The 26,690-nt window shown below is 45.1% G+C and overlaps 1 protein-coding gene across 3 annotated transcripts in view; it reads right to left on the bottom strand.

The window, feature by feature from the left end:
- Positions 1-25,293, bottom strand: part of ACAP2 (ArfGAP with coiled-coil, ankyrin repeat and PH domains 2) — a 126,219-nt gene extending 100,926 nt beyond the window's left edge. The window contains exon 1 of one of the 3 annotated variants that reach the window (XR_014782959.1): positions 24,885-25,293. Coding sequence is in view for 2 of the 3 variants with exons in the window: in XM_084800908.1 (XP_084657034.1) it covers positions 24,885-24,937 (53 nt within the window). In the remaining variant the exon portion in view is untranslated. The remainder of the gene's footprint in view (positions 1-24,884) is intronic. The other 2 variants (XM_084800908.1, XM_084800909.1) reach the window with 2 other exon arrangements.
- Positions 25,294-26,690: the final 1,397 nt, after the last annotated feature.

Raw genomic sequence — 26,690 nt, 5'->3', positions numbered from 1 at the left:
CATGCTTGGGCTTTCTGTCTTGGTAGATTGGCCTTTTCTAGATATTTAACTGGAACTACAAGCTTCTTTTTTTTTTTTTTTTTTTTTTTTTTTTTTGGTTTTTTGTTTTGTTTTGTTTGCTTTTGAAACAGAATGTCATGTAGCTCTTGGCTGTCCAGGAACTCATGCTGTATGCCAGGCTGGCCTCAGACCCAGCCTCCTGCCATATGCTGGGATTAAAGGTGAGCTCTGCGACTCCTGGCCCACAGGCTTTTAAAATACAGAATGTAAAACCTTTCACATTCTCCAAGTTCCCACAATGCACTTGCTAAGGAAAGGGTACTGTTTGGGTGTAGGCAAAACGCTCTGTCTCTGGTACCATGCTTTCCAAAACTGACCCACTCCTGTGGGCACACGCATTCTCGCACACATTTCCCAGCAGTACAGTCGCAGTCTCAATTTTAACACACAACTCATTACGACATCTAAAGCCGTTCTGGAAAACCCCTGTAACCCACCCAGTCAGTTGTCCCTCACACAGTCACCAAGTAACAACCCTTTTCTTTTTTATTTTTTTCACCATTCTTTAAATTTATATATATTTTTTTTAATCAATTCTGGATTCTTTAGAAAACCCTTTCATCTGTTCTATGATCAAGTTCTGTACTTTAATACACGTTGTAAATCTGTTTAGGAACACTGTGTCCATTGCTATTAACTTTTAGGGCTTTACCCTCTCGTCCTTCATGTAAACTCTGCAGCGCTGGTGTTGCGGCTGTTATAGGAGGCTGTTGATCTAAGGAGGACCTACACTGTCACAGGGCGGCTGTTATAGGAGGCTGTTGATCTAAGGAGGACCTACACTGCCACAGGGCGGCTGTTATAGACTGATCTAAGGAGGACCTACACTGCCACAGGGCGGCTGTTATAGACTGATCTAGGGAGGACTTACAGTGCCACAGGGCGGCTGTTATAGACTGATCTAGGGAGGTCCTACACTGCCACAGGGCAGCTATTATAGACTGATCTGGGGAGGACTTACACTGCCACAGGGCAGCTATTATAGACTGATCTGGGGAGGACCTACACTGCCACAGGGTGTCCACACCTAACAGGTTACCACTCCTCAGTCATGCTCTCCCCTGTGACAACAAATTAACTTTTAGGGCCATTTTGGAAAATCTCATTTATTATATGCTAATTTCACTTCTGTTTATTTGCTACCTTTTGTTATTAAGTAGGATTCCTCCATACACACACACACACACACACACAACACCTGGCTTACTGACATACAGCAAAGTTACTACCTTTATTTTATACATACACATATCCAAAGATCTTTTTTATTACTTCATTACTTTTCATTATACTTAACTAGGCCTACCTATCACTTAAAAAGGTTCACAGGAGCAGAGCAGAACGAACAGCCACCTCTGTCTTACTATGCTCCACAAGCTCAATGTCCCAAGAGCACAGCAGCCGTTTATACATGACAGGACACTGATTTGCAGGGCCACCAACCCAGGAAAGGAGAGCTGTAGATGGGTATAAAAGGGAAATGATTCCACTCCTTTCACAGTCCAGTCTCAAAACAGGCTGCTGACCCAACTCCCAAACAGTGACACACTTTCCCAACAACTGTATTTCAAAAAAGAGGCATCAAACATCAGAAATATGTTATAATATGAAAATATCTTCCGTGGTGAACCAGCTGGAAAGATTCTTGCTACAATGTTAATCTGAAGACAAAAGAGGCAGCTGTGCTGCTTCTCTTTTAAAAGGCATTTTGAAGCTCTTTCAGGGACTCAAGATCAAACCCATCCCTGGAACCGTTACTGCAGTTGGCTCTCCAACACGGGCTTCCTGAGACTAAGACGTGAAGGCTGTTTGTACTGTCAGGAGTGCAGAGGTGTAACCACTCTCCAAGCTTCCCTTTTAAAACATCAGTGTTCAAGAGATAGTTCCTCATCCTATATAGTTATTTGTTTAAGTACACACACACACACACATACCCCAGGTGTGGTGGTGCACGCCTTTAACTCGATCACTCTGGAAGCAAAGGCTGGTAGATTTCTGTGAGTTTGAAGTTAGCCTGGTCTATAATGGTGGGTTCAAAGCCAATTAGGACTACATAGAGAGATACTGTCTCAAAAAAGAAAAAAAAAAGTATATACACTAAATAGTTACCCTATTAACCTAGGGTTCATATAAGGTTGCTGACATCATGGTATATGGTCATTTCTGATTGATGTACTATTGAGAGCTCTCTAGTGCATGATATACAGAAGTACAAATAGGTAATATATGGCTTAGTAAATGTAACCCCCAGACCTGCGTCACCTGCCCAGTAATCAGTCAGTGGTACCCTTTAGTAGAAGAGCAAAGCCCAAACGCCTGGAGCCCAGACAACAGAATGGGACTGACACAGCCTGAGTTCTGACTCTGCCCTGAGCCTGTCACATTAGCCCACCCACTTACATCTGACTTACTTATCATCTGTAATTACAAATGTTACCCATCCCACTTCTCTCGAGGACATCTTGAGACTCCTTGAATCTCTGAGCTGTGAGGCATCCCAAAAATCAGCATTGTAACTCTTCCATTTAAAAAAAAATGAAAAACAGGGCTGGAGAAATGGCTCAGAGGTTAAGTGTACTGTTCCTCCAGAGGTCCTAAGTTCAGTTCCCAGCAACCACATGGTGGTTCACAACCATCTACGATGTGATCTGATGCCCTCTTCCAGCCTGCAGGTGTACATGCAGGCAGAGCACTGTATACATAGTAAATAAATAAATATTTTAAAAAAAGAAATAAACAAAAAAACAAAATGGAGAAAGCAGTCCTCTCAAGTAAGAATTGTTAAGTAAGTTCCATGGAAGTTTAGAAAATACAGAGCCATATAGTGAACCAGGCAGCACAGACTTAAAAAGAGGCAGGTCTGATCAGTAATAAAAACCAAAGCGACAGTACACCAGGAAGCTGCCGCCTAGGAAGCTAGGAACTGGCTACAATCCTGTGCTGCAGGAAGGAAGCCATGTCCAATACTGTAGTGAGTAAAAGGCCAAATTGGGGCTCTCACAACTAAGGATCCCAGATACAGCACAAATCATTAAGTCAAGTCAGAGTCAGGCGGGCCCTATCAGCACCACTGACACTGCACACTCTGCTGAATGCCTGTCTCAGTCTTAGCTGAGGCTCCAAGGAAATGTCTACCAACTACAACCACAACCAATGCTAAACTACATATACGAGGCCCTCCATGAATACGATGATTAGAGGGGAATGCAGAGCTTCACGTGGTCCTAGTCAGGGTGGCCATCGCTGTGATAAAACACCATGACAAAAAGCACCTGAGAAGGAAAGGGCTCCTTTCGGCTGATAGCCAACTCCAGAGGAGTCGGGCAGGAACCTGGAGGCAGGAGCTGATGCATAGGGGTGCTGCTTACTGGCTTGCTCCCCATGGCTTGCTCAGCCAGCTTTCTTATAGCACCCAGGACCAGCTGCCCACCACTCACAATGAGCTGGGCCCGCCCTCCTCAATCATCAATCAAGAAACTGCCCACAGGCCAATCTGGCAGAGGCGTTTGCTCATCCAAAAGGACTCCAGCTTGTGGCAAGCTGGCATAAAACTAGCAGCACAGCAGGACTTAGGCAACCCTCCCACTTCCAAACACATTTAGCAAGGATGAGAACAGGAGAAGTTTGGAAAGTTCAGGATGAGTTGGAAGTTGGAACTTTCAGGACCATTCCCAAGTTGAAGGACAACAGCTGGGTTCCTGCCCTTCACCTCCCAGCTACTGGGGGGTGGCTGTCACGATGCACCTCACAGGCTGATGGCTGTCTCCCAGAGATATGCTGTGGGTTGTTTCTAGGTGAGAATCTAGAATACCATCTGCAGCAGCAAAGACAGTTCCTTCCAAATGCAAGTGGCTGCACTGTCACCACTGCGGTGCAGGAGAGCGCTTCCTACAGAAGACGTGGGTGAGCCAGCTGAGAGACGCCCCTGCAGAAGCAGATACTTTTACAGTTACACTGGAAATGGCCCAAACCAGGAAGCAGAGAAATCGGCAGAGATGCTATAAACACCAAACAAAGAGGCACTTACCCCACAGCAAGAGCGAAGCCAGACTGGTGGCTCGCCACTGAAGGGCCACAGAAGCAGACTCTAACGTTCTTCAAGGTTTTTCATTTTTCTTTTAATAGACGGTTTTATTGAGATATAACTGACATAAATTGAACATATTTAAAGTCTACAATTTGGCAAGCTTTTAAGTATATATACATCCACAAATCCACAAAATTCAGTATAATAAACTTACTAGAACACTTCACGTTCCTCATGGCCTTTTGTAGCCGTTGCCTCCCATATCTGCCTGGGATGGTCACATAAATTAATATGCACTCTTGGGGCTGGGGTTCTTCCGTTACCACATTTATTTTGTGATTCATGCACTTTGTAGACCGTGTGATGCCTTTTTATTGTTGAGTGATATATTCCATTTTGGAGACACACATTTCTTTATATATTCACTACACAACAGAGACGTGGATTCTTTCCAGTTTGGGGCCTTTATAAATAAATCTGCTAGAGAACATTTCCACAAAAATCTTTGCATAAATGTATGATTTCTGGGACGAGGTGTACTTGTTCATGGGGATACACATATGCATGCAGGGGTGTGTGTGTGTGTGTGTGTGTCTGTGTGTGTGTGTCTCTGTGTGTGTGTCTGTGTGTGTGTGTGTGCATGCACATGTGTGAAGGCCAGACGTCAATGTCAGGTGTCTCCCCCTGACACTTCTACCTTACTTCTTGAGACAGGGTCTCTCACTGAACCAGGACAGACCTCACCAGTTCCAAAGTCTAACTGGCCAGTGAGCTGCAGAGATGTGCCAGTCTCTGCCTCCCCTGCAATGGGGTTACAGGCATGCACTACTGCACCCAGCTTTCTATGTGTGAACTGGGGATCCAAACACAGGTCCTTGTGTTTCTGTGACAGGCATTTTCCAACTAAGCCACTTCTTCTACATGATTTCTCTTCTCATGAATAAATATCTAGGAGCAGATATCTAGGCTGCACCATTTAGGTGGCGCTCTCTGGGGGCGGGGACAACACTGGGGATCTAATGCAGAACCTCTCGCTGACTGGGCAATCACTCCTCCACAACTAAATCCTGGGCCCTGGCTCTAACTTTTCAAGACACTGTCAACTATTTTTCCAAAGTGTTTTTGCTGCTTTTCACACCCACTAACACTGTCTGGAGCTCTAGGTGACCCTCTTGCCTGCCAACACCGTGGCACAGGGGCTGGAGCTAATTTTTTGTCATTCCTCTGGGAGTGGCTTTAATCTGTACCTCCCCAATGACTAATAAAGTCAACAGTTTTCACAAGCATATTTGCTGTTCTTACAACTTCAGTGAAGTGTACTGTTCAAAATTTTTGCTCCGTTTTAAATTGTCTTTTTAAAATATTATTTATTGTATGTGTATGAGTGTTTTGCCTGCATGTATGTATGTCTGTGCACTGTGTGTGTGTATGTGTGTGTGTGTACACCTGGGGCCTGTGGAAGTCAAAGAGAATATCAGATCCTCTCGAACTAGAGTTACAAAGAGTTGTGGGCCACTATGTGGGTGCTGGGAATTGAACCCAGGTCCTCTGGAAGAGCAGCCAGTACTTAACTGTTGAGCCATCTTTCTAGCTAATATATTTTAAAAATAGATACATTAAGTTAAAATTTTCTTTCACCTTTCACTCACAATCATACGCATCTCTCCTAAGTTTTCTCAGCAATGCTCACCTCTGGGATTTGCAGTCTTACCCATTCGCATCTCAGGCTCACAATGTTATTATAAAGATGCTAGCTAGGACAGCAAATGTCCAGCCAAAAGGTCATGCAATAAAAGCTGATCCCCAGGTGATAGTGCTTTGGGATGTGACTTCATCACAAAGGGATTGACCCGCTGGCAGGTTCATAACCTGAGGAAGCAGGCCCGTGAGCATGTGGCCCTGAAGGGCACACACTACTGCAGCACCATGAGGTGAGCGGCTCTACTACTCCACGTGCTCCCTGATGCGATGCTCTGCTCATCATGTCTCAGGAACAGCGCAGCCAGTGGCCCACAGACTCAACCCTCTGAAACCACCCACCAGACTGAGCGTTTCCCCTTGTTCTTTTCGGGATTTTGTTACAGTGATGGAAAGGTAAACAGCATAGAGGAGAGCCTTACACTTCAATTTCTTATTTCTGATACCAGTATACATAAATTCATCTATTACAAACTCTTGAGGCTTCTTGTCAGTTTGGTAGATTCTATCAAATGGATTACACCTAAGATCATGTCATTTACTAACAAAAACTCTTACTTCCTCCCTCCCCCTCCTCCCAGCCCCCACTGGCACCAGCCAGAATCTCTATCACGTTGAATTCAGCAGTGGAAGTGCACACACCTATCTTGTTCATTCTAGGAATAAAGCACCTAGTTTCTGCCCATGTACGTTAGCTGTAGGGTTGCCATAGATGCCCTTCATCAGGTTAGAAGGTCCTTTTTATTCCTCATTTGCTAAAAATGCCTGTCTGAGTTTTGGAAAGGTGGGTTTGTCAAAGGCATTTTCCTGAGCATATGAGATGAACATCTGTTTCTGTTTTCTGCTAGTGTAGCCAATTACATCAACTGCCTTTGAACTTTATCCTCAACTTGCATTCCTGTAATAAACTCCACTTGACATAGTATCTTTTTACATATTATTGGGTGTGAGGGCAATGTCACTGCCATGTAACTGCCTGGCTTGGGCATGAGTAATGCTGCAGCCCTTACAGAACGAGTGCAGAACGGCTCCCTGCTTATCTGCTTTCTGAACCAATGTGTACAGAACTGACATCACTGTGCCATTAAATGTTTGTTTATAATTAGCCCGTAGCCTAATCCCAGCACTCGGGAAGGGAGAGGCCAGCAGCTCTCTGTGAGTTCGATGCCAGCCTGGTCTACAAAGTGAGTCCAGGACAGCCAAGGCTACAAGAGAAACCCTGGGTCCAAAAAACAAAACAAATCAAAACAAAAAAGGATTAGCTCATAAGCCCATATCTGGACCAGGGCTTGCTGATTTTTAAACTACAAATGCCATTTTAAAAAGAATACAGAACTATCAATGAATCTATATCCTCATGGCTGAGCTTTCTCAAGTTACAATTTGCAGGAACATTTTAATTTCATCCAAGGTACCAGATTTGAAGGCATAAAATGCTTTGCATTATGAATATAAATATAGATATGGAATAATATCACTTTATTATGTTGTTAATATCTGAAGAATCTGTAGTGCTAGCCAATATTAATTACTCATGACCCTGAAGGATCAAAGCGTTCCCATGTAGATGAACCGATCAAAGGACAAACTTCAAAGACATGGAACACTCCTCTACCTAGGACCCAACAAGGAGGAAAAAATAAAAAATTAAAATCACAGTAGCTGCTACAACTGAACTCCCTCTCAGTCCAACACTTAGTGGGGGAGGGGGCATTTCAGTGACACTGGATTAATACAAGGCCAGCCAAGGGCACACAGTGTGACCCTGTGCTAGTGTTCATGTGCAGTAGAGAGACATTTGCCAAACACCATGTCTTCACATCACTTGTCTGTTACTAACATTTTGACTTGCAATTTGAAAACATTTGCTCTGCAATAACAAAATAAGGAACAGCGTTATAGCCAGCAGATAGAAAACTATGCTGTGCCTGAAAATATTAGGCTAAATAAAGACAGGAAAATGCCTTTGGGTTGACATCAGAATGGCCCACAAAGCTTTTTCAAGGTACCTATGCCCAACTCTTGTTCACCCCAAAACTTCTGATTCAGGAGCTCTGAACCGACTCAGAAGCATTCTGGGAAAAGCTTCCCATATGATTCTGACAAACACTTCTGATTCAGAACTGCCTATCTGACTGCACGATGACTGCACGGATGACTCCTCAAATGATCCATTAAACACTAAGAGACAAGCACGGTGGCACATGCCTGCAATCCCAGCACACGGGAAGCAGAGACAGGAGGATCTCATGTCCTGGGCCATCAGGAACTACCTTCCTAAAAGGTAAAAACCTTCCTAAAAAATGATAGATAGATAGATAGATAGACAGATAGACAGACAGACAGATGATAGATAGATAGATAGATAGATAGATAGATAGATAGATAGATACCAAAACATTCTTAATGGGGGGGGGGGACTCCTGAGCAGATACCAAATCATGCGTTATGTTTCTTTGGATCAAATCTTCCTCCACACCCTGCCACGGTTTACTTCAATAACCATTTCTAGCCCTACGATCAGAGTACAGCTGCTGGATTCCAATCAAAAGAGAAGCCATTGTTCACATCTGCTAGGATCATAGCAAGGCGGCGGCGGCAGCAACGCATCTGTGCTGTAATCATAGAAAAGATTACATACTGCTCACACAATAGCTGATTGACAAGCAAGAGGATCTCCACAATGGTGTTCTACAGTTTTGAGTGGAATTTTGATCTAAATGAGTTTATAACTCATACAGAGCTTTTCTACTGTAATAACTAGATTTCTGCCATACTTAAAAGGGTGTGGGTTTTTGGTGTTTTTTTATATATATATAAATACTATAAGAGCATTACTATTTTAAAACTTCAGACACTGGGCTTCTTTTCAAAAGATTCAGAAACTAGTTTTTGCTAAGAATTCTTTGATAACAAGTATTTAGAAATAAGTTCTTTTAGTATATACATCTTGACAACCTTACATAAAGAACTCCTTGGAAAGCAAAGAAACATTTGGGAAATTTTTCACATACAATTCAACATTCTGGTTGATTTATGTGTGTGTATCAAATCAGAGTTATGGCTTTTGTAACCTTACAAAATGAGTCAAGGACACATAAATAGAGAACTAACAATGCATTCCTTTGTAGCCAACTGGTTTTTATAATTATCAAAACTTTGTTATACTTGTTTCATTCATATGGTTCCATACTGTTGATACACTTTAAAGCAAATCCCACACTATATTACTTTTCAGCTTTAACAAATAAATTGTAACAATCTCTTCACTATTACCAAATACCATGGTTTGCTTCTTTGTTGCCATGCTGAACACCATGAGCAAAGCTACTTAAGAGAGGAAAGGGTTTATGTGGCTCTTGGGTTACAATCCACCATACAGGGAAGCCACCCAACTCAAGCAAAGACCCCAGAGGAGTGCTGCTCAATGGCGGCTTGCTCAGCCTGCTTTCTTATACAACCCAGAACCACCTACCTGCCCGTGGGTGGTGCCACCTACAGTGGACCGGGCCCTCCTACCATCAATAGTCAACCAAGAAAATGCCCAGACAGACATGCCCAAAGGACAGTGTGATGGTGGCAATTTGTCAACTGAACTTCTTTATTCCAGATGAAGCTATAGTTTGTATAAAGTTGATTAAAATTAAAAAAAAACTAACCAGCAAACCATATACAATATTGAAAATGACTTTATGTCTCATATCCACTTCATTAAGTTTCCCATATTGTTTCAGAATGTATTTGTACAACTCATTTTGTTCAAGGTTGTGTCTTTTGTTCCATACTATAATACACTAAAATAATGTGTCTGAAATCTCGGCCTGTGGCTGGGGAAACTGTTTAGTGGGTGAAGTGAATGCTTGCTACACAAGCTTGCGAACCTGAACCCAGCACCCTGGCACACCGGCACCCCAGCACCCCAGCACCCACCAAAAGGAAAGAACACCTTTTCCACGCAGTAAGGGTTTTGGTTTTCACTGATTGCACTGATTTCTGTAAAGAATACTGTAACATGGGGATAAGGTGAAGGCTGGCCTACCATGAGCAAGGCCTGGCTTCAATCCTACCAAGAAATGAAAGACTATGGACAAGACAGAAAGCATAGCACAGCCAGGCGCATGCTCCCACTTCTCAGAAATAAAACGTGACCAGTCTTTCCTCTGGGGCCTGGGGTGTGCCAGGACCAGCCTCGGGCACAGGGGCCTCCTGTGCGCTGGTCAGTAGTCCACCACAAGGTCCACGCCAGTCTTCAGAGCTGCTTTTGTTGTTGCTGTTGTTCATTGTTTTTTGGGTTTTGTTGTTGTTGTTGTTGTTGTTTTAAGATTTATTTATTATTATGTATACACTGTTGTCTGCTTGTACATCTGCAGGCCAGAAGAGGGCATCAGGTTACATTATAGATAGCTGTGAGCCACCATGTGGTTGCTGGGAATTGAACTCAGGACCTGTGGAAGAGCATGCGGTGCTCTTAACCACTGAGCCATCTCTCCAGCCCCTTGTTTTGTTTTTTGTGTTGTTGTTGTTGTGGTTGTTTGTTTTGGTTTTTCAAGACAAGGTTTCTCTGTGTAGGCCTGGCTGTCCTAGACTCACATTGTAGACTAGGCTGGCCTCAAACTCACAGAGATCCACCTGCCTCTGCCTCCTGAGTGCTGGAATTAAAGGCATGCAGCACCACGCCCTGCTCAGAGCTGTTTTTATTGACATGTAAGAAACAAATATCGTTGTTTCTTGGTCGCTGAAGGACTGTAGCCATCACACAGTGACCACCAGACCAGGAAGGCCATGACCAACGAGCTGCTTCAGAGGGAACAAATAGTCACCAGTGTCCTCCACCAGTACCCGTACTAAGACAAACTTTGGGGGGAACTAGACAAGCTGTGCACAAGCCCACCAGGTGTCTGTCATCTGTGTGCTGGGATCAGATCCCATTTGCTGTAGCAAGACAACCCGAATGACTTATGATTCATAGGATCATGCAAAGAAAAGTAAGCCCAAACACACTTGAAACACGTGGCCTGTAGGGAAGAAAAAGACCAAAAGAACAGAATGAACGAGTGGGGTGCAAAGGCCAATGCCAGAGCTGGAAAAAATCCAGTAAGAATGACAATCCTGCAATGACTTGATCTGCCATGGCATCCAAGTTTCAAAGAGAGGGCTAGTTAAACTACAAAAACTATGAGCACCGCTGTGTAAGACAGGGTACCACGTTCTCTTTTGGTACATATATACAGTTTAGTGTTAAATCACATTAAACACCTGCCATTTCTCTATCTGGAAAACATTCAAATATTTTCTAACCTCTGAAATGTAAAGTACATAAGTACATATCTGTCCCAGTCATGCTACTATGCAAAGGTGCAATAACCTTACTTCCTACTGGGACACAGTGGCCCTGAGCGACATTTCTCCACTCCTCCCTTCCTCCCTCGGGTTTTTGTGTATGTATGCTTGAACCTGTGTCACATCATGCATTCTATTATTTAATCTACTTTTTCATGTGCACTATGAGCACCCTCCACGTAAACTGCGATCCACTCCCCCATGCTCTCTCGAAAGGCACAAGCACGTTGGGTTTAGAGCAGAGGCTGCAAGGTTAATGCAAAGGAGCAAAGGGCAAACAAGGTCATCCCAGGTATGCAGATGCTCAAGGCCCTGATAGAAAATGATGTCACATTTTTATATCACACATACACACACATACACACACACACACACACACACACACACACACACACACACACACTTGCTTTACATTAATATGTGCATAGTTGTCATATATTATTTGGGAACAATGACAAGAAAAGTGCCAGTACGTATTCACGTCAGACACAATCTTTCCTCTCTAACTATCTTCACTCTGTGGCTGGCTGAACTGCAGATACTGAACCCATGGACACCGAGAGCTGACTGTACTCAACCCCACAGTTACAGGGTGGGGGGCACAAGAGAGGAAGGAGGAGGGTGGGGTATGCTATAAACAGTGTGTAGCTTTATGAACACAGAAATCTATATAATGGTCATAGATCATAAATTCACTTTTTAACATTTAAAAATGTTAAAACTGAGCTCACAGGTAGAAAGTATGGGTGACATAATTTTCAAGAAATAATACAAAAAGAAAACAGGAACAGGTGTGACCTCTTGTTTAAAAATTATTCAGAATTTCAAAACATGGATAGCAGAGCGCTAAGCCGAGCACAGGCTTGTCTGCAGCGGAGTCCCGCGTAACTCCGACACGTCCATCAGTCAGAGAGGCCACAGCCGGCCAAGTCTTGACTTAAGCCTACTCAGAACCAGGGCCAAACTGAAATCAAAATCGCTTCCTACCACTTAATTAATACCCCTGTGTCACATCTGTTCCTTTGTTTCATGTCTCTAAATTGTGATCACAATCAGACTCCTCACTCACTAGTAAGGAATAAACATGGATTTAGGATGGGTCTAGCATTCGTGAAAAACTTTATACATATTAGCCATCTTTTTTTTTTCTTTTGCTTTCGGCAGTACTGGCATCAAATCAGGGGCCTTGCACATGCCAGGCAAGCACCCTACTCCTGGGCCAGATCCTCAGCCCTTATAATTCTATCTTAATAGCTAAGTAGGATTCTACTTTGCCAACAATCTACATTATTCTGCACAATTCTTCCTCTGCCCTGATAAGTGACTTGAGATAGGTAGCACCTTAAAAGAGGCCCAAGGTACATGGAAAGAAACGAATGAGATGGCGTGTGGAAAGGACAGAGATCCAAGTATGCCAGGGCATCAGAGGCATGAAATGAAGAAGTCATGCTGGGAGGCAGGAGGGGCCTCTTTTAGCCTCAGCCATCCCAGGGGAGGTTAGGGATGAGTCAGAGATGAGCCATCTAGCCAGGCTCTTTTCCAAACATCCGACTCCTGAATCATAAACAAAAGAAAAAGATTGTTCTAACTCAATATAAGTTGATCTGTTACACACAGCATCAGATAGACAGATGATGATTTCAACTGTATACTCATCTTTAAGATTATATATCTCCAAATCACCACATGCTTCACAAGGGTACCTGGCAACAGCACCTGGGGACCAGCAAACTAGGGCACAAGGCTAGCCAGGAACACACCATGTAGCTCAGAATAGGTTTTCATCCTGATGTTCTTGCCTTCGCCTCTCAAGTGCTGTGGTTACAAATGTGTGTTACTGAGACCACTAAGTCTTTAAAAATCACTTATAAGTGTTTGCTTGTGAGCTTGATGTGGATGTTTGGGGCAGGGGTGAGTTAGCTCTTCTGAGTCCTGCTAGATAGCTCAGGCTAGCCCAGTACTCACTATATAGCCCAAGCTGGCTTTAAACTTAAGATCCTCCCCCTGCCTCAGCCTTTCAAGTTCAGAGATTACAAGCATGCGTCCATGTTCAGGCATGGATATTGTTTTCCCCAACTATCTCATTCTGATTCAGGTGTCGCAGGGACAATACTGAAAAGCTACCTGACTTCCTAAACAGCTTAGTAAAATGTAAGAATGTATCAAAACGAAGAAGGGACGGTTAACCAGACATGAGTGCAGGTGGGCAGGCCGGGTAACTTGGAAGGTCCTCTAGCACGTCAGGGTAACTAGAGTCAACAACATTAAACAATGTTTCAAAATAGCCAGGAGGGAAGATTTTAACTGTCCCCAATGCAAAGAAATGATAAACGTCTGAGGTGTTAGGTATGACAATTACTCTGATCTGATCATTCAAATCCTAGTGTGCAGATAGGAGAGTGTGTGACACTGTGCCTTAGAAATACATGCAATTATTACTTGTCAAGTTTTAGATAGCACTATATATACAATAAATAATATAGGGAAGATTTTATTAATTGGCTAAATAAACTATTTTAACATTAAAAAATAAAATTACCTAAGCTCAGACCTATGAACACAGTTACAATTTAGGGATATCAGTAGACTAACAGTGAGAAGGAAAATGGGAGAGAAAGCAAATTGATATTTAATATCCTTTTGTACTATTTCTTTCCTTTTGCTGTTGTTTTGTTTTGTTTTGCTTCTTGTTTGAGACAGGGTCTCCCTATGTAGCCATGGCTGGCCTGAAACTCACTGTGTAGATCAGACTAGCCTTGAACTGAAAAGATACCCACCTGCCACCTCCTCCTGAGTACTGGGATTCAAGGTGTCCACCACCATGCCTAGACTATTTGAATTCTTTTTAAAGGAAAACAAACAAACAAACAAACAAAAACCAGCACCAAGAATAGCACATGCCTGGAATCCCAGTATTAGGGGCTGGGGAAAGACAGGAGGGCCTTGAGTTTAAGGTTATCCTGGGCCCCCATGGTGAGGCCCTAGCTCAAAAAAAAAAAAAAAAAAAAGAGGGAGAAGTGCTGAGAATGGGGCGCATTTGCAGAGTGCTGCACTGAGTGTTCAGGGTTAGGCTCTGTCACCAACACTGCCAAAGAGGGGTTTGGGGGCCTTTTTGTTCTTTTCGGGGGGCTTGGGAGGTGGGTTGTTTGTTTTGGCCATGCTTGGTGGTGCATGTCCGTGACCTCATCACAGCCATAGCAAGACACTAATGCAAAACAGTAATGCAAAAAGGTTATGTTTTCCTCACGTGCATCACTAACCATTTTAAAGCAAAACTCGGTGGATTTTCAACTCACTGTTAAAGTTTCTTAGGAACAGAAAGCTAAATTAAAGAAAACCCAAAACACCTGAAGTTAAAAGCCATTAACAAAAAGGCAGAAAGAAATATCAGCGGGAAAAGTTCTATTTACTTACACCTATTTCACACTTACACTACAAAAATCAAAGTGGTTAGTCCCATGAAGTTTATTTTCCTGTGAGTAAATAAACCAGTATATACTCTGAACAGAATTTGTAAAAATACACAATTAAATTCCACTAGTATTCCTCCTAGTGTTCTCACCATCGCCTGCCTCTGTCAAACACATGAAATGAGCGTGTGAGACTGCCAGCTACTCCTGCTGTGACATCATCTCAGGCTGTCCCTCCCAGGAGCTGCACCTACAGGCAAAGGGACCTTACACTGCCCTGGGACATCACTTCAGGCTGTCCCTCCCAGGAGCTGCACCTACAGGCAAAGGGACCTTACATAACCCTTTCGGAAAGACCTTCACTGCTCTCCTACAACATGAGGTGGAGTTTTTATTATTCTATTTTGTTCTATTATCCAAGTGAATATTTACAGCTGGGTGCCAGAGCCGAGGGTACGGCCTAATATCAGAGCAGTTGCTAGCTTGTGTGAGGTCCTAGAGCCAATCTCCAGCACTGAAAGAAAAAAAACAAAAACAAAAACAAAATCCCCAGGAGATCTCTAACTTTGCAGCCTATACATGCTATCTTTCTTCCGATACCTACTTACACATTTAATTTATAAATCAGGCCCAGGAAGCCTAACAATAACAACATGGGATGATCACAATTACCTTATAATAAAACCCACATGAGGGCGAGGGAAAAGGCGTGGCAGTTAAAAGCACTGGCTGATCTTGCAGAGGGCCCACATGGCAGCTCACAGCCACCTGCCCGGGTGACCTGATGTCCTCTCCTGGGCACCAGGCAAGGACATGGTACACATACATCCTGCGGGCAAACACTCATACACACAAAATAAACTATTCTTTAAAGTCACATTTTGTGAATGTGATCTTTCAAAGTACCCTATGGTGCCATGCTGCTTGTCGTGATGTGTGAGACCAAGCCATGCCTGCATGCCACTGTGACATGGCTTCTGTCTGGCCGCCTACCTCAGACCATCCTAGGTTTTGAGCCCAGTGGTGTTGGTAGTACATATGAGGAACAAATGCCAACACTTGCTTTTGCCGAGTTCTCGCAGAACAGCAGAGACTTGCTGTGGAGGGGACCCTAATCCAGTTTCTTTAACATGACTGAAACTGTGTCGGAAGTTTCTTTGCCAATAGATACAGTCTGTCCAGTAATTTTTATGGTTTTCAGCCCCAATGCATACCTAAACCTATGTGACTGTCCCTTATCTGCAATTGAATGGCTTGCTGTTATTTACCTCAGGGCCTTACAACTGGTCTCCATATGTGCTAAACACTGTACACACTGCAATCCATCAGAAAACATTGTCTGTTCAAATTCCACCCACAAGACTTTTCCCATTGTAACTAGGTGTCCACAGCATGTTAATGTCTGTAACTTTAACTTTATTACACTTATGCCAGTGTAATGCACTCATAAGGAGGGCAAAGGACAGCTCAGTAGAGCCAGTTCCCAGGAAGCTAACTCAGGTTGACAGGCTTGGTGGCAAGTGCCTTTACCTGCTGAGCCATCTCACTGGCCCAGTGTCTGTAACTTTGCTGGCTCAGATGTGACAGCAAAACTCGCAAAAATTTCTTTTTCTAAGCAGGTGTGGTAGCTCGCATCTGTAATCCCGGCACAAAAGGCTGAGGCAGGAGGATTGCTATAGTTCTAGAGCAGCATAAACTACAATGGGAGACTCTGCCAAAAACCAAAACAAGTGCCAGCAAGATTTCTCATCAGGTAAATCAACTGCTTGCCACCAAATGGACAGCCTAAGTGCAAACGGAACCCAAAGGATATGGCAGTTCTGTGCCTAGAGCCCAGGCAGTTTCGGGCAATTCTCACCGCCGTTTCACTTACATGAAGCACTTCACATCAAGTACAGTGCGGTAGAGTTAGAAGACTCACTCACACCACTCTTGTTGCTGTGACCTACTAAAAGGAGGAAGGACTTATTTAAGCTCCTCCCACCACAGCAGGAAGCATAGACAAATCAGCTCCTGGTGGCAGGAAGCAAAGCAGAAAGGAAGGAACTGGGGACTAGGTATGCCCTTCGACATTACACCCATCATACCTACTTCCTCCACCTAGGCTCCTCTTCACAAAGTTTCTGTATCTCCCAAAATATTGCCATCCGCTAGGGACCAAGCATTCAACACAGCATTTTACCGCTGGCCTCCACGGTGCCAAATGAACTCAGCTACCTCTGAGAGCCATAATGGTTCCAACATGGCTGAGAAGAACAAATGCAAAATGCTGCTATCTCCAACATCCTAGAGTCTACACTGCAGCCTGGGCTGCACCCTCAGAACTCCACACAGCCTGCCTTCACGGACATCCACTCTGCCACACACTGTCTAGCTGGCCTACCGGCCTCCAGGACCCCGCAACCAGGATCACACGGATAAAGACCAGCTAGAGTCGTATCCCCTTGGACCATCACAGCTACACTGGCTGTTCCTAGTACAGCGAAATGAATCCCGGGAAAACACTTCCTTAGGCTGCACTTTAAGCCATGTGCCGGGACAATGCTCTCCTCTCTTGTGAAAGTTTCTTACTGAGTTTACTTGTTTATGCCCTTGAGCCTGCTATGACTGGATCCCTAGCCAATTCCCAGGAAGCCCTTAGGGCTTCGACTGTGCAACGACTGTGCCACAGCTGAACGCTAGAGTGCCTTAAGAGTTAGTTCCCTCTGCCACATCAACTAGTCCATCACCTTAATTCAGCCTCCCGCCAAAATGTAGCACGGATCCTCAATGGACTCTACTCCAATTCCCCAAAGAGCCTCCCTCAACCTGACGCCTCGTGAGCCTGGCTTCAGCATCTGCACTATCCTCTGCTTTCTGGTGTTCTGGGCTCCCACCACAGCCATCCACGGCCTGTTTATGCCACTCTGTGCCCCTCTAGCCCACTTCACCACACTTCTCCACATCCCTCCCACAACCCATGTCCCCCCCAAAGGCTTCTGAACCACATCATGAGGTATCACGGCAATGGCCCACTTCTTACCACCAACATTCTGCATCAGTCAGTTCCGCAGCACTGTGACTAAACCTCCACCATGAACAACTGTAAGAGAGGAGGGATTGACTCGTGCTTGTGCTTTCAAAGGATTCATCCATGGTTGTTCAGCCCCGAGTCCCTGGGCAGAACATCACAGTGACAGAAAGACACAGCACAAGCAATCACCTTGAGGTGGGCACACAGGAAGCAGAGCTGAAAAGAGGAACCCGGACCAGTCTTTCCTAAGGACAACCTGAGGAACCTATTTCCCGCAACCAGCCCCAATTCCCGAAGGTTCCTAAGCTCCCAAACAGTGCCGCTGGCTGGGGAGGGAGCATTCATCGGATAAAGAGCTTCTGGAGGGTCAGCCCCACCCACACAGCATACACAGGTCTTAGCAATCTCGGAACAAAATCGTGTTTTCTTTCCTCGTGGAGATGTGTTGCCTTTTCACATAAATGAAGCACTTTACAGTTTGTTTGGTGGCATTTCTAAATTACCAGCACGACTACTCTCACACTTTCAGACACTTTGGGCCCACTAGTAAATAGAACAAAGGCTGCATGCACACAGCATGCAATATACCCAAGCCCATCGGGTAATAAAGACAGCTAAGCGACTAAGGGGCTGGGAGCACATCAGTAGTACCCTAGGAAAGGAAGAATTTACATCCCAGCTGGATGGAGCAGGACAATGTGAGATTTTTCACCATACTACTTGGAAGGGCAAATTTTAAATCATGAATTTTCAGGGCTGGGGACATGGCTCGGCTGGCTCCTACCTGCTGCATAAGCATGAGAACTCGGGTTCAGATCCCTAATACGTGCCAGCAAGCACCTACAGCCAGTGCTGGGAGTGTAAAGACAGGCCAACACCTGAGGCTCGCTAGCCAGCCAGCCAACATCGCCAAACCCATGAGCTCCAGGTTCAGTGAGAGATTTGGCTCAAAAAAAAAAAATAAAAATAAAAAAATAAGGTGGAACACACCCCAGTCACAAAACAGAAGTCAGGACCTAGCTGGAGGGGCGGCTTCCTTCTTGCTGGCCAGCACTCTCCATCCACGGACATGCCATGCAGGCTGCCGAGGAAGACCTGCCATCAACAGTCCCACTCAGCTGTGAACCAGTCTACACATCTGCCACCAGGCAGGTAGGCCGCGTCCACTGGCGCACCCAACCATTCTCTGATTGGACTTGTGGCCCAGGAAACGGAAGGGCGTTCACATCTGGCACTGTAGAATGGCCATGGCTACAGATATCATGGACCCTGGGAGGGAAGCTACTGCTGTTGTTCTGCTAAATGGACATGATGTCTCCATCAAAGTATCATCTAAATAAGTATGCCGGTGCCTCTAGATAGTGCTGCTATCAGCTTTGGCAAAAACAAAAAACCAAAAAGCTTCTTTTTGGGGAGGAAGGCAGGGGCAGGCCACTGTTACCTGTAGAGATTCGTAATTGGCCAAAGTGATGAAAATAAGTAACAGTTACTGAAATGGGGCATCTGTATCTTCCCCACTGAGGCTCAAGGAAGTAGCAGCAGAAAGAGTCAGAGGAAGGAGGGCGTGGTGTGGAATGCTGACGTCCGCCATGGTGTGGCTGGTGCACTCTTGAACAGAGCAGTTGTGATTACCTGCACACCATGTGCACAAGAGTGGGCCTGCCACCACCCTGTCACACACAGAGGGGCTCAAGAGTCCCATACTCCCTGAGGAGTTATGCAGTTAGTGGTTGATGGGGAAGGAGAGACACTTTCTTCAGTGGTGTAGCCACTGCTAAGGTGCCTATGGCCCGGCAGACAGCCCCAAGGCTCACCAAAAGAAGATGCAGAGGCAGAGGAGGGCAAGATGTGAAAAGCAAGGCGCCCAGCGGGGACAGAAGCAGGACACACAAGGGCAGCAGCGGATGAGTACGGCCAAGAGAACTGCGGACGTGTATAACATCATGAATCATATCAGCCCATTATTATATATCATTAATATACACTAATAAAAAATAATACGGGAGTGTGCAGTCCAGGAAGATGCCAACCCCATGGCCTTGAATGCAAACACATATGCATCGGCCTCTGTGAGCACGCATATACAACACATAAGCACACACACAAATCAAAACACAGCATAAATGTTCATATTTTCTAGAATTTTCCACCGTGTTTTCTATTTTATTACTATGTTTACACAGTGGGAGGCTGCTGTGTGCCCTGGCACGTTGGTGGAGGTCAGAAGACAACCTTGTGGACTTCCCTTCTCGCCTCCCACCGTCACGTGGGTTCAAGAACACAAAGCAGGTCACCTGACTTGCACACCTTTAACTGCTGGGCCATCAAGCTGGCCCCATTTAGTATTTCTCAGACCAAGATTTATCCAGATAACTGAACCCTTGAGTCAGTTTTTAAAATTATTTTTATTAGCATAGACCCACCATTTTAAAAGCCTACACCATTAACTGAGTCAAAATATTCCGCTAGTTTTTAATATTTAATGCATTTTAGCATTGATGCCTAATGTTAATATATTTTTAAGTTTTGTAATAAGTATGAGTCCTAATTTTAGGCAGCTAAGGCAGTGAATTCCTATGATCCCAACCCATGGGAGGCAGAGGAAGGAGAATTTCAGTCAGGACCACATAGTGAGACTCTGCATTAAAAAAATATAAAATAATAGTAATACCTCTACTTCATAAAATATTTCAGCTATGAAAGGATCTAGAGTGAGGTCTGGTGTATTTGTTTGCATGTGTTTAAGCTGATTAAGTTGAATGATAAATTACAAACTGCAATAAGGAACACCAGGGTTCATGACTTTGGTACATAACTGTTGATTTCATCCTATCACTTCTGAGGTAAAAGCACATTTCCTGCTACCCTTCTGCCCACTCTGTTTCCACTGTATAACGTATCAATTGTGAAGGAGTTTCTCTGTTACAAGGAAGGGATATAAAATGGCAAGTGAGGTAGAGCTGAGACCAGCCTAATGACAAAATACAACTAAGGTGCACGCAGCTGTGATTTGTTGCAATGTGTTTTACCCATTAAAAATTCTCACCCCAGTCAGGTGTGGCTGCACTCGAGAGGCAGAGGCTGGTGGATCTCTGTGAGTTCAAGGCCAGCCTGGTATTCAAAGCAAGTCCAGGACAGCCAGGCCTACAAGAGAAACTCTGTCTCGAAAAACCAAAATTTTAAAAATTAAAAGATTTTATTCTATGTCAGGCCAGGGTGGCATACGTTTAATTTCAGCACTCAGGGGGCAGAGGCAGGTTAGAGCTCTGAGCTCAAGGCCAGCCTGGTCTATAGAGTGAGTGCCTGTCTCAGAAACCAAGGGGTGGGGGAGGGGTGGGGGGGAGTATCACTACATCACCATAGCTAGCCTTAAACTCACAATCCTTCTGTCTCTGGCACTCTGAGTACTGGGATTATACACCCAACCTAGAAACAATTTGGATTAGAAACTCTGAAAATTCAAACAAGAAACTACTTCTAATTTTGGGCCCAAATTCAAACTCCAGTAAATATTAATCATTATGTCTCTGCCTCCCAAACATTCTCTCTAAAAAAAAAAAAAAAAAAAAAAAAAAGTACGATTTTGTGCATTTACATTCACGCAGATTTTTATAACAAGATTTTGACCTTTAATCTTTTAAACTGGTATTTTTAAAAATTAAAAATAGAACTCGAAATTACACAACGAAATGTGACCTCCAATCTACTATCAAAAACCAAGAATCCCAAGACTGGAATGCAAGAGAAAGCACTGAGTTTCTTCAAATTATCAGAAGTCAGTTTTAACTACAGCATCCTTTTCTTCCTACAAGAAAATGAATGTTTTAACCTTAAATAGTGGTGACTCCTTTCTTCAGCAAGATCTGACTTTTGTATTAAGTCTATAGCATTCAAGGCAAGTTACATGTAAATGCCATAAGATTCACCTTGTGAAGGACTTTTTATAAGCTTTATTATTTAAAAGCCTGCAAATAAATAAAAATATTACACATCAAATTAATAGGACTCAAAGTCTACATAACTCAATGAACTTCCATACAGCTAAAACTCACATTTTTGATGGTAGATAAATACTTATAATTATTCAATACTGAAACTATAAAATGTAGTGTGAGGCTCCACAGCTTCTGTTCTGATTGTTTTTCTTAATTTTTAAAATTATTTTATGTGTATAGATGTTTTATCTGAATGTATATCTGTGCACCACATGTAAGCCTCAAGCCCAGAAGACGGCACTGGAGTCCCTGGAACTGAAGTTACAGACAGTTCTGAGCCAACATATAGATGACAGGAATCGAACCCAGGTCCATTGCAAGAGCAGCCAATGTTCTTAACAGCTGAGCTGTCTCTTCAGTCCCAAAGCGAATATGGAGGAGTGGTGTTAGAAATTAAAGTCAGACACTAGCCCTCATCATTTCTTGTCTTCCTTATTTTTCTTAGTAACAGTAAACAAGAGTTTTGTTTTGTTAGCATGTGCATATGTGAGTGGTGTGTATGTGTGGTTTCGTATTTATATAGGGGGTGTGTCCAAGCACATATGTGTATGTACATACAGAGGCCAGAGGCTGATGTGCCTCCATCGTTCTCCACCTTAAATATTGAGGCACGGTCTCTCACTTGATCCCAGAGCTCTCTGATTCAGTGTCTAGCTAGCCAGCTTGTTAAGCCAGCTGGCCAACTTGCTCCGGAGGATCCACCTCTCCCTCCCAAGTGCTGAGATCACCAGCCCGGCATTTACAAGTATGCTGGGGATCCACACTCCAGTCCTCACCAACTGCACAGCCAGTACTCCACCCACGGGCCCTCCAACTCACAATCCTCCTGCTTCACCCTCTGAAGTAGATGGGCTTTTAGGCATCCGTCACCCACTCCCACAGCTCACAGATTTTCTATTTTAATGTGTTTCAAAATTCACATACACTCCTAAATCAATTTCCTCCAATGTATACATGATGTGAACAAATACTACTAATGGGCTATCCAGACACAACACAAATCTATACAGTGCTAGAGTCACAGCACAGAAAAGCTACAGTTATCAAGAATATGAACGACGGGCTGCTGATTTCTCAGCACCCTTCTCTATTGTAAATCTAAGCTAGGCCCTAAAATGAATACAAGACGCTGGAGTTCTTGGAGCCTTGGTATCTGTTCCCGGTTTGCAGCCGACAATAACTGGAATGCCAGGGACTAGAAATCCTAGAAATCTCTATGTACTTAAAATAGGGCAAATATTACAAAAAATAAATAGTTTACTACACCACACAACCTGGTATCTCTAATTCTTATTTCATATTCTATGGTTACTTTAAAAATGAAAGTGTCACATGACAAGTGACCAACGTCAAAGGCGTTAGAAGCCAACCCAACTTGGCTTTTTTCAAAACCAAGGGAGCACAAAGCCACATTCCCTAAAAAGAAAAATGCTGTGGTTACTTGGTGTGAAGACAAACAGCTGAGGGTCAGGGAGACGGCTCAGTTGTTAGTGCTTTGCCACACAAGCCTAAAATCTGAGTTTGATTCCCCCAAAACATATGTTTAAAGGTGCATCACCATACCTATAATCCCAGCGCTGGGGAGACAGAGCGGGGAGGAGCCCTAGGTATGGCTGGCCAGCCAGTCTGGCCAAATCAGCAAGCCTGGAGTTCAGTGAGACACAGCTCAAAAGTCAAGATGAGAAACAACTGGGAAAGACACCCGGTGACACTCTCTCTCTCTCTCTCTCTCTCTCTCTCTCTCTCTCTCTCTCTCTCTCTCTCTCTCTCACACACACACACACACACACACACACACACACACACACACACACACACAAACCTGAATCCCATAAGCAATCATGTCATAATAGACAAAACTTTCTATGGTATTAATTTTTCAGTTGCTTAAGTTGCTGCCCAGTCAGGAAAGCTAACCTCCAAGGCTGCCCGAAACGATCTCTCTGTGTCACTGGGGGCCCTTCAATCCACCCAGAACATAAAACTGCCAAAACCTAATGGAAGCACAGAAACGAAATCAGGAGCAGGGTTGTGCGTTGTTTACAGGCACTAACTTCAAATAAAACTTACACCTCGAAAACAGCAAAAGGCAAAGACAACGTGTCCTTACATTTCCTCTAAGTTTCCTCCTTTTACACTTCTTCCCTTTCCTCTTCTTGGAGAAGAGAGCGGGATGCCAAATTAACAGTCGGACGTCTGAGAACTGTTAGTTCCCGGAGGCTGCAAGAATTTATAATGCTGGCCTGGCAGGGAGCTCGGTGGGCGCGCACATACACACACACACACCAATGCTCAGAGGACGCTTTTCAAGAAATGTCACAGAAGTTTTACGGTCTTATTTAGGCCTCAGGCAAGCCCTATTCAATGCCCTGTAAAACACAGCCTAGAAAAGCTCAGTTCTCCAAACCAAGAGTTTCCTATAATGCTCGAAAAGGAAAGAGCACGGATTCTGGAGCCCCTCAGTACTGCCGCCTCTCACGTGGAAGGCAGGCCAGGCCATGTGAATCCAAATGCCACCACATCAGTTTTGTGACAGATCCACTGGGAGCATCCGACTGTGATCCAGGGCCCTCCAGGCCGCGGGAAGAGGAACACAAATGCAATCTTTGGGGCCCTCCTACTTCCGTTCTCAAAACAGAAATGCTGTCTCGCCTAGCCCTCAGCCCTCCGCCTCTTCCAAAAGCGTCGACGGAAAGCAGAGCAGATCTCGGCGGTCAGTGGCGGCTAGAATAGGGTGTTCAAAGCTTCCCGCCCCGACTCCGTCGAATATTAACTTCAGGGCTTCCCGGAGGCCTCTGCCCCCTCCTCCTGGGCCGGGGGCCTCGGAGAAGCGGGAAGAGGAACTAAGTGACCTGCAAGGATGCCCAGAAAGCTCGCCCGCAGAGGGGGTGGGGAGGTGGGCGCCGACGCGCAGCGGAAGGAAGGGGAGAGGAAAAGCATTAGAAGGGGACGCGACTTTAGGGATGCGGCGGTGCCCGGGCTCGGGGAGACGCGGCTGCGAGCCAGGACTGAGGAGGCGACGTCCCCTCTCGGCCACGCCTCGGACTGCGGGCGAAAGGCTACGGCCCGCCCCGTCGGAAGGCGCGGACTGCGGGCCCGCGGTACTCCCGGGGTCGGCTGTGCACACAAGACCTGCCGGTGTGCCCGAGAGAGCCGACGATGCACCCGGGGTCGGTGGCTGCTGCCGGGGGACTGGAGGGTATTCCCGGATCAGACTGGGGTGCTGCCGGGGCTAGCGAATGCTCCTGAGGTCGACGAGTGATCCCGGGGTCAGCGGCCACTCCACACCCCGCCGCCGGGAGAGGCGGCTCCGGGAGGCACTGGGCAACACGGCCGGTTACCTGAAACGGGGCGAGTCCTTCAGACACTCCTCGAAATCCACCGTCATCTTCATCTTGCCTCCGCCTGGCCTCGCAGGCAGCACCGGAGGAGGCGCGGGAGCTGAGGGACTCGGGTAGCGGTGGCACCGGGGATCCGGGCGGCGTCGGCGGGCACTCGGCCGCCTCTAGCGCTGCGCGGAGCTGCGGAGGGCGCTGCGCTCCCTGGGCATAGCAGCCGGGAAGACTGCAACGGCTAGGCAGGCCCAGGCCACCTCTTCCTCCGCCCCAGCTGAGAGCCAGCCGGGGAAAACGCCCCGGAGTGACAGCAGTGACTAGCCAGCCACGGAGCCGAGGCCCCGGGAGGGGCTTCCGGCAGCACCGCCCGCGGGAGGTGCACGGCCTCTGCGACAGCCAACCACGGTGCGCGGGCGTCGTTAGGCGGGATGTACGGGTTGCTAGGAGGCCAGCCGGCCACGCAGGCGCTCTGGGAAGGAAGGAAGTCACGTGGCCTGCATCGTTCGCCCCGCCCTCGGGTCTAAAAGGAAGATGTACTTTGGCAGCAATCTATAGAGGTCTGGGAACAGAAATTATAAGAATGAAGAGACTAGGCTAAGCCTTTCAGTTTAGAGAAATTGAGACCAGGAGAGGCGTGAAGGCCCTTTTGATAACCTTTCGCTTACTAGTTCCACCGCTTAATAATTTGGAAATTGCTCCTACATGTATCTTTTCATTTAATAATCAGAGGCCATTTCTTGAAAGAAGGCACAATGGCTGAATTATATTAAAATCACCCTTTAAAGCATCCGCAAAAATGCATAGGTGGGGTGCTTTAACCTAATTGCTGTGAAAAATCTGTAGGCAAATGTCTAGAGTTATCTTCTAGCTTTCCCGCTTTAAAAATAACAGCACTAATCTGATTGAACTGTCCAGTTGACACAGTGCGACAGAGTAATAATCCAGTGTGCGTTGGTTGTTATAATTGTACTACTGTCTCCTTTACAGGTTAATCAAACGTCCAGCCTCAGCTTGCTCACTTTTGCTATCTAAAGTTCAATATGACCTTTGACCACTTGCCTATTTTACAGAGTAAATGCATGCTATTTTTCATAACCTGAAGCTATACCTTGATCTCTTCTACACATTTAGAAAGTACCAGCATAATGCTGAAACCTTTCAAAGAACACACAAACATTGCATATGTTAGAAACTTGATCCTCCCTCCCCCTCACCCCACCCCACCTTTTTTTTAATTGAAGTCTACATCTCTTTGAGCTACATAGGTCCTCTTGGTACCTACAAACTGCATACTGTTAAATGTTCAGTGTCCTCAAATGTATCCACTGGTCAGGCTAATCATTTTGAGAACTGTAACTTTACCAAGAGAATTAGCCAGTTATGCTACAATTAACTGCATTAATGGCTTGTGACAACTGATAATGTATTTATTGTGTCAGTGTTTCATCATTCTGCTGCAGGATCCCCAAAAGTGGTATTTAGGGGGTCAAATTAAAATTCAGCTGCAGGAGGAGATCTTAAATATGAGGCCAGCCTAGGCTACATAATGACATCCTGTCTCAAATAACACAGACATAGTAATAAAAACCCCATCCAGACAGGGAGAGAGTGGAAGAGCACTGAGGACCCGGAATGAAAAGCACACACTTACACTACCAAATCTTTGACAGGTCAAAAACTGGGGAAGACACCCCACATCTACCCCTAGCACACAGGCACATGCACACACATAAGCACAGACACATGCATAAGGCACACACATACCCAAAAGGCTTCTACATAGCATTTATTTTCGAGACAGGGTGTCTCTGT

This window comes from Acomys minous (genome assembly GCF_964271855.1).
Source record: "Acomys minous genome assembly, chromosome: 11".
Classification (NCBI taxonomy): Eukaryota; Metazoa; Chordata; class Mammalia; order Rodentia; family Muridae; genus Acomys; species Acomys minous.
This window is presented reverse-complemented; position numbering and strand designations above follow the sequence as displayed.